The 8,537-nt window shown below is 46.4% G+C and overlaps 1 protein-coding gene and 1 long non-coding RNA gene across 3 annotated transcripts in view; one reads left to right on the top strand and one right to left on the bottom strand.

The window, feature by feature from the left end:
* Nucleotides 1-377: 377 nt before the first annotated feature.
* Nucleotides 378-4,294, top strand: RTP4 (receptor transporter protein 4). Of its 2 annotated transcripts, XM_078068127.1 has the most exons (3): nt 608-674; nt 1,141-1,394; nt 2,293-4,294. In XM_078068127.1, exons 2-3 carry the CDS (start codon nt 1,351-1,353, stop codon nt 3,302-3,304), a joined length of 1,056 nt encoding a protein of 351 aa, XP_077924253.1. In that variant the 5' UTR covers nt 608-674; nt 1,141-1,350; the 3' UTR covers nt 3,305-4,294. The 2 variants fall into 2 exon arrangements, with proteins under 2 accessions (XP_035922623.1, XP_077924253.1); XM_036066730.2 differs by lacking the exon at nt 1,141-1,394 and having other exon boundaries at nt 378-674.
* A 2,163-nt stretch (nt 4,295-6,457) lies between these two features.
* The window catches only part of LOC144381202 (uncharacterized), a 142,407-nt gene continuing 140,327 nt past the window's right edge, over nt 6,458-8,537 (bottom strand). Inside the window, exon 4 of the long non-coding RNA XR_013446077.1 lies at nt 6,458-6,765. This is a non-coding gene — a long non-coding RNA (uncharacterized LOC144381202). The remainder of the gene's footprint in view (nt 6,766-8,537) is intronic.

Here is an 8,537-nt window from a genome sequence, read left to right as displayed (position 1 = left end):
TCTGTGCTAGCCCCTGCAGAAGACCAGGAATAATCCCTCAGGGGATGTGGGGAGGGGTCAGTGGGTGCATGAGACCAGCATGGGACACAGGCTCCCCCAGCTACCTTCCTGTGTCTGCATGAGAGTGTGAGCATCGCTGGGGGGAGAAACGGCTTCTTAGTGGCATTTATCCCAGCGCCGAGCATAGGGCTTTGCCTGGTGTACCAATAAGAGAAAAATAAAATACCCAAGTCACTTATCGGTGCCTCCAGAATCTAGAACAGAGCTCTGTACTCAGATATCTCTCAGAGGCCTGTTCACAAACTGGCAAAACTCTGCTGCCCTCTGTCTTCAAAACAAAGACCTGTTCTGTGCACTCCACAGTCTGAAACGAAAGTTAAGATAGCTGACGCATTCCACACCGAGAAACTGAAACTGATGCGTTTTTTTACTTTTTTTTTTCTTCCCTTCCCTCTTGCTGGTTGCTGAGGAAGACTGAGTTACTCACTAGGCATGGTTTCCCAGCCTCAGGGGGGAAAAACGGTTTTAGACATCCGGACCTGGGAGCAGACATTTCAAGAGCTGATGCAGCAGGAGAAACCCCGGGCCAGATGGACCCTGAAGCTGGATGAGAAACTGGAGCCGGACTGCCTCGCCGAAGGCTGGAAACAGTACCAGCAGAAAGGATTTGGCAGGTGAGTGAGAGTTGGCCTCTCGGCGGACTTTCTCTGGCAAAGAGGGTCGCTTAGCAGCGACTGACTGATTCCTTTGAGAGCTTGTTAAAGGAACCAGTGTCCCCAGGATCTCCATTCTTTCATGGCCACAGTACTCTTTCCATTTTGCTTAGCCATAACACAAAAAGAAGTTTCTTTTTTTGCTAGGTTTCCTCCCTAAATATTTCTGGAGGTTCTCAAGGAATGCTTCCATATTCCATACATCTGCCCTCCCATTCTCTCACCACCTCCTGTTCCAGACTGCCTCTATCTAGAGACTTCTGCTATTTCTGCCCTCAGTCCTGACTTCCCCAGGCTGCAGCAGCCCTCCTGGCCCAAGCACCAGCCCAGGACCAGGGCCTTCCTTAAAGCCCCAAGAATAGAGGGAGGCCACATAATCACTTTGTTTTGTTTTTTTTTTTTAAAGATTTATTTATTTATTTGTCAGAGAGAGAGGGCAAGCACAAGCAGGAGGAGGAGGGGCAGAGGGAGAAGCAGGCTCCCCACTGAGCAGGGAGCCCGATGCGGGGCTCGATCCCAGGACCCTGGGATCATGACCTGGGCCGAAGGCAGACACCCAACTGACTGAGCCACCCAGGAGTCCCCACACAATCACTTTGAACATGACTTTGTTGAAGGCCTGGGGATAACAGAGGGAATGGTGCAGCAAGAAAGACATCTAAAACCTAGTTCCTGGAGTTGGTAAGTAATGCCCCTCCCCTATTGGCCATCTCCCCTTTTCACCCCTAGAGAGCCTGCACACTGCAGGGAGCAATTTCCTTGCCCGGGTCAGGGCAGGGTAAAGGGGGGCAGGGAGAAATGTTGACCTGGGCAGCCAGGTCTCCTTTTATGGGGCACACCTCACCTGTTGTCCTGCTTCCCTCTCTGCCCCACCCTGACTCCATCTGTCCTCTGCTCCAACCTTATGGATTATAAACCATGCCCGTGCATTTTCAGACTTCTGTTCCCTTATCATGATATTATGCCTGTTGGGCAGGCCCTTTCTTCCCTCCCCTGTACTCATCCTTCAAGGACCAACTCAAGTGCCACCCCGTCCTTAAAGCATTCCCTGATCTTCCTAGGTGGAGTAAGTGTTCCTTCTTCTACATTCCCATAAGATAATGGTTTTAAATATATATATTTAAAAACAAGCTGTGTATCCCTTTATGACTCAGTTTCCTTATCTTGACATTGGGCTCAATAATGCCTCCTTCAGAGGGGAGCTTTAAAGATAAAGTGGGATAATATTGCAGCCCCTATTACAGTGCCTGCCTCAAAGTAGTTGCTTTATACGTTTTCTGCGATCATGAGGAGGACCAAATTTTGCTGGCCGATGGCAGAACTACTTTTCCCTCTGAGACATCCAGAGATGTTTTAGTAGCAGAGAGGCATACTTGGGACCACGTAGGGTGGAAGCTCAGTGGATCACAGGAAAAGGCTTTATTAAAAAACACAATCCCTCTCATTCTTATTTGGCAATTTGTTAATATCATACGTACCTTCTCGTATTGGAAGAAATCTTAGAGACCGAGACCAGGCCCACCTCCTTCAGGTCAATGATCACCTGAAGGCACAACAGCCTTCCTCCTTCTGTCTGCAGGTTCCAGTGTTCCTCATGCCGGCGAAATTGGGCTTCTGCTCAAGTGCATATCCTCTGTCACATGCACCTGGAGCCCCAGAAGTCCCAGGGCCAGGTGATTATGCGGCTCTTTGCTCAGAGGTGCCAGAAGTGTTCCTGGTCTCGATTTGAGAATCCTGAGTTCTCCCCAGAGAGTGCCATGCGAATCCTGAAAAACGTGGTGCGGCGTATTCTGGAGAAATTCTACGGGAACGGCTTTAGGAAGTTTCCGGAGCTACCAATCATCCGGGAGGTGCCTTTGGATGGGTCCCATGACACAAAAAATTGTGAAGCATGCACTCTGGGCTGCTGTTCATGGAGGTCACGAAACAACGTGACAGAGCCATCAATATCCCCATCCTCCTCTATGGATATTAGGAGTTCCTCTTGTCACATTGGTGACATGTCTGGCCAAAACCAGGAGCGTGGGTCTAACTATAACTTTAAGGAGTCAGGGCCCAGCCATACCACTGCTGAGACCCAAGCTCCTGGAGCAGGCACTCAGCCCAAAGGGGAGACTAGTAGACAGCCCACCCCAATGGCAGATAGGCAGGCCACACAGGAAAATTCACAATCCACACAGGAGACAGCACCACAGACCCCCTGGAGGACATACTCTGAGGTTTTAAGGATGGCTCACCAACAGTCTACACAGCAGTCATTCTCACAAGCCACATGGACCATGTCAAGGATAATCTCGAGGTCTACAATAGAGTCATACCCTCAGACTAGAGGAAGAACAGCCCCCTCTACACTAGGGTCACACCTACAGCTTACACGGAGGACAGCTGGGGGGCTCGTGATCCTCAGTAGAACTCAAGCTACCAGGAGACGTTCACCCAGATACTCCGTTCCAAACACCCGTCGCATATACCCTCATTCAGTGCAACGAGATGTATTCTTTGACCTGGATATATTTTTCTACTTCTGGATCTGTATTATTTTGTTCTTTGTCTTTGTAGGCAAATATTCAGAAGCAGAAAAAGGGAAATAAGTTTATCTTCTTTTCTTCTGTCTTAATTCCATGGTAATCAATGAACTGGTTACCATTTATTTTTATTTTTATTTTTTAAAGATTTTATTTATTTATTTGACAGAGAGAGAGACAGTGAGAGAGGGAACACAAGCAGGAGGAGTGGGAGAGGGAGAAGCAGGCCTCCCGCAGAGCAGGGAGCCCAATACGGGGCTCAATCCCAGGACCCTGGGATCATGACCTGAGCCGAAGGCAGACACTTAATGACTGAGCCACCCAGGCACCCCAAGAGCTGGTTACCATTTTAATATGACACAGAATATGCTTTGAGATCAAGTAGGGTCAAGTTCTTAAGAATAAACACTAGTTTCCTAGATCTCCTTAGCAGATAATCTAAAACATAACCTAGAAGATAATGGACCAATAATAAATATTTGTTGAATCACTAAAAGCTCTTCATTCATTCATCCACTCATTCATTTCTCTCTCTCTCTCTTTATCTATATCTTGACATATCTTCACAAGAACTGAGGGTCATGAGTGTTATCAGAGAGTTATTGTGGTAGGCAGAATAATGGCCCCCCAAATATATGCATTCCCTATTTCCCAGAACCTGTGCATATGTTAATTTACATGGAAAAATACTTTACAGATGTGATTAATTTAAGGATCTTGAGATGAGGAGCTTATCCTACATTATCAGGATGGACCCAATGTAATTACAATGGTCCTCATAGGAGGGAGACAAGAATGTCAAAGGGGGAAAAAGGAAATTTAATGATGACAGCAGAGCTTGGAATGATGGGCTTGGAAGATGGAGGAAGTGGCCATGAGCCAAGGAATGCAGACACCTCTTAGAAGCTCATAAAGATAAAGAAACAGATTACCCCTCAGAGCCTCCAGGAGGAACCAGCTCTGCTGACACATGACCTCAGCCCAGTGAGACTGATTTTAGACTTTGGACCTCCAGAACTGTAAGATAATAAATTTGTGTTGTTTTAAGGCACTAAATTTGTGGTTATTTGTTAAACTAAAATAGGAAAGTAATACAGCTATCAATATCACCCCAAGGATCAGGCAATTATGTTTTAGGTATGCTTCAGTTTTAACCAAAAAAGAGAGATTAGAAATATTGATATGCCAGTCCCCTCTTATTCTTCCTTCTCCCCTACTTAGATCTACCCAAATGACCCCGTCCAGAAGAGACTCCTTTTGATTTGGTGACCCCTGGAGCTATCCTATTCTTTCACTTCTTCCAGCACTGGATGAGGAAACATGCAAGAGCTTGCCAATCCTGAAATAGTATGATGCATGGCTGCAATGTTCAGTCCTGCCGGACATTTCTACATGCCTCTCAAACCACAGTCACCATGTTTAAAACCAAGCTCATCAGCATCTCTGATTTCCCAGTCCTAATTTGACTCAGTCACCCAAGCTGATCACCTTAGAGCCATCTTTAATTTCTTCTCCCTGTCACCTACACTTACTGTCCCTTGTGTTGTCAAGTTATCCACTCTCTTCCTCTCAGCCCCTCTCCCCAACCAGTCTAAAAGCTTAAATTATTGAGATAACTAGAGAATTTGGTTTTTACCCCATAGGCAATGCGGAGTCATTGCTAGCATTTGAGATGGGCAATTTGAGTGGAATCATATGTTTAAAACATTATGTATTTCTAGGAAAGAATGGAGTAGAGAATAGAAATAGTAAGGAGTCTGACTTGGGATAGCATAGTGGTAAACACAGAGAGTGGTACTTACAGACGATAAAGGTCTTGAAGGAATTTGAAAACAGTGAAATGTCAGCAGAAAACCCAAGGATAAAAGTATCTCCTTTTCTCTGGCACTATCTTCTCTTTTCCTCTTAGGCCACCCTTACCAGCGTGCTCCTTTTATCAGTACCTCCTCCCCAAACCAACCCCTTGACTCTCTGTGTTCCTCCTGTTTTCACACCTTTTCGGTTCCTTCACAAAGAACATTGGCTTAGGGACTAGACACTTTATTTCTAGCCTGGTTATGCTGTAGGACCTGGGGCAAGTCCTTTTCTTTCCCTGGGTCTCAGTTTCTCTATCTCTAAAATAGGTTAATGTCTTCCAATTAAACATAGTGGATTGAACACATGCATTTCCCTCTGAGCTTCCTTGAAACCTTACTGAGTGACAGTGAAAGGGGGGAAAAAGGCATCAGTACACAAGGGTAAAGAGAATGTGCAGAAGCTAGAAAACTGCTCGACTAGGGTTAAATCACTGACTTAGCAGGGTAGAGAGATCTGGAATAGAAATTAGGCAAGGGAAAACTGAGGAGCAAAGCAATTCATATGGCACAGTTTCAGAAAGTTCAAAAACTGTAGGCAGCAGTGCTTCTGAAGGTGGGTGCTGAGGCTGCTGAAGTGGGAGGACTGGCTGAAAGCCTTTACAGCAAGTTTCTTTCCTCCATTACTCTGTAGCCTGGTGACCACTCTTAACGGGCTCCAGGGAGAAGAATGGAGGTTTATTCTCTGAAGACTTAGAGGGTTCTGGACTCAGGGACATAGGCGATGTGAAGGGAGAGAGGCTACTCAGCAATTAGAAAGATTGTTCAGGTCTACACACTGACCCCTGGGACTCCCTTACTCCACCACGAAACCTAAGAGTCATGCCAGCCTTCGATCTTACCCACCCACTCCTCAAATATCAGGAGAATGGATGGGTCCTCTTTGGGAACACTTATGAGCTCAAGAGAAAAAACAATATATATCTACTTAAAAGGGTAGGGGGGGAGCGTTTCATCCAATGGAATGACTAGCTGAGGTAGCTCCAGAGTGAATCCACCAGATACAAAAACCCTACAGAGCTTCTAGTCAACTCTTTGGTGTCAGACACCTAATTTGGACAGACTGCCAAGGGGTATCAGATATTTGATATATCTCCAAATGTGAAGGCAAAAAAAAGATTAAAAAAAGTGGAGAGTCAAAGAAAACAGAGATAATTCAAAGATAAGAAAATGAACCAAAACATATTTCAACAGTAAAACTATGATTTATGCCTCAGAGAGATAAGAGAAGGTATAGTATTCACCAAACAAATTGGATTCTCTGCAGCAACCTCAGGTGAGGCAGTTATCTTTGGCTGGGGGGGATCTCAGCTACAAGTCTGTAGCAGGCAATGCTCCCAAAAGCTGGGGGAATGAGTGCCCTGGTCCCGAAGGCAGGGATCTGGGCAATGGACCACAGCCTCCACTACGGTTCATATTTTGCACCACTTCAATCCACTTGCTTGGTATAAATGTTCGGCTGGCAAACTGAGCCCCATCACTGCATCTGTCTTGGGGTGGCAACTAGATGTTCACTATCTCCCTTTACTACCCAATCTCCATTGCCCTTACCCAGGCACCTCTGCCGTTCAGGTGGCTTACCTGGTGGGGTTATCCAGACCTTCATCCTTGAGGGGTATGGGCCTTTGGTCACAAGGTCTTTCTCAGTCTGTGGCATCTGCATTTGTCCACCCACTGTCAAAAGTGGACAGAAAAGTACCGAGAGGCCCCGGTGGATCATTTGGGTGCCAAATATATTCTTCCTGCCCCCACTGTGTAACAGGAGTCCTATTTCCCTCCAACGATCAGGAGAGTGACACTTTCTTGCCTGCTGTTTTCTTGGCAAAAAATCTGTGAAACGACCAGCCATAGCTGGTCATGGGGTTCTTGCTGTGTTCCTTAGTGGGAGCAGTCCCCACCCAGCATGGCCAGACCTGCAGAGCCTTGTGTTGTGGTTGGTGGGACACCTTGAAAATGGCACCTGATTTAATGTGGGTGATGGTAAACAGGGTCACCCCTACTTCCACCTCTTGATTTCCAGACCCATACACTCTACCTACTGGGACCACACACATAGTGGTCATTGATTCAGAACGTGTACTATACTCTGGTGGATGGTGACTCACCTTTGCAAAGCAGCATCTCCAAGAGGCACCCCAGCTGCCTCTTTAAGAGGCTATGCCATTGATCTGTCAGGCTGGCAGCTTCTGGGTGGTGCTGTATTTGATGAAACTAGGAAATTCCATGCCCTTATCACCTCTGCTGTAGCTCTTTTGCTACAGATTTGGTCATTGATCTAATGTGATATTATGTGATGTGTTAGTTTGCTAGGGCTGTGAGAAAGAATCTGTTCCAGCCTCTCACCTAGGATCTGGCGGTTTGCTGGCCATGTTTGGAGTTCCTTGGCTTGTAGAGGTGTCACCTTGACCTCTCCCTTCACTTTCATGTGGTGTTCTTCACATGTGCATTTCTGTATCCAAATTTCCCCCTTTTTTTATAAGGACTCCAGTATGACCTTATCTTAACTGATCACTGTCTATTTTCAGCTTTCACCACATAATTGAACTAAACCACTGGTGAACCAAGAGTGGCCTTTTCCCTCCTGTGTTGACCGGTGCTAAGTAACAGCCTCTCCTGAACACGTGATCAGCTGTGAGCTGAAGGAGAGGCACTAGTGCACCAGTGGAGGTCGACCTGGGGGCTGGGCCACCACTTCACCCAGTTCCTTTGTATTCTCTATCCCTGGCTTGTGCTCAATCCCAGGCTGCATCACTTCCATATTCTGATGGATTATACTGAACCTGCATATGACTAAATGGGCCTTTCAGAATCTAGGTCATGGTGGGCATCTCTGGTCCCATCATCTTTTGGTATCTCACCATCGGGAGTTTTACCTTTATGCAGCCAAGTGGCTTGTAGGAGTTGGCTTTTGAATGGCATGTAATTCTCTGATGCAGATGGCATGGCCTTGCTTCAGAACACAAGTGTTATAAATTGTATTTCTCCTTCTGGGGATTGATGTAAACACTGCATGGCATGAGAGCTAACTCTAGTACCAAAGGGTCTGCCAGATCATATGGGCCATGTGGTAGGGCATTGCATTGTGGCCCTGCTGCAGAGCCCTTTCTTATTCTGGGTCCCACTCAAAGTTGGCAGCTTTCTCTATTCCTTGGTAAATGAATCAGAGAAGTATGGACTACCAGGTATTGTGCTTCCTTTCAGTGGTGTGAGGGTCAAGATGCACTAATTTGCCCTTCACTTTGGAAGTGTTGTCCTGGCATGCTGCAAATTACTGTACCCCTAAAACCTTTACTGACTTGGCAGGGAATCTTTGTAGGAGTTTGTAGGTGGGACCTCTGGAGAGTGAGGTCTCCAATGCACTTGGCCACTTCTTACTCCTCTGGTCCAATTAAAATGACATCACTGATGGAGTAAACCAATGTGATGTTCTGCAGAAAGTCCAGATG

The sequence above is a fragment of the Halichoerus grypus genome, chromosome 1, assembly GCF_964656455.1.
Source record: "Halichoerus grypus chromosome 1, mHalGry1.hap1.1, whole genome shotgun sequence".
NCBI lineage: Eukaryota > Metazoa > Chordata > Mammalia > Carnivora > Phocidae > Halichoerus > Halichoerus grypus.
Note: the sequence above shows the minus strand (reverse complement) of the source record. Positions and strands in the feature narration are given on the sequence as shown.

Coding starts and splice junctions, on each gene's coding strand:
- RTP4 (XM_036066730.2), top strand. CDS start 493: ATGGTTTCCCAGCCTCAGGGGGGAAAAACGGTTTTAGACATCCGGACC. Junction 675..2,292: donor CAGCAGAAAGGATTTGGCAG/GTGAGTGAGAGT, acceptor TTCTGTCTGCAG/GTTCCAGTGTTCCTCATGCC.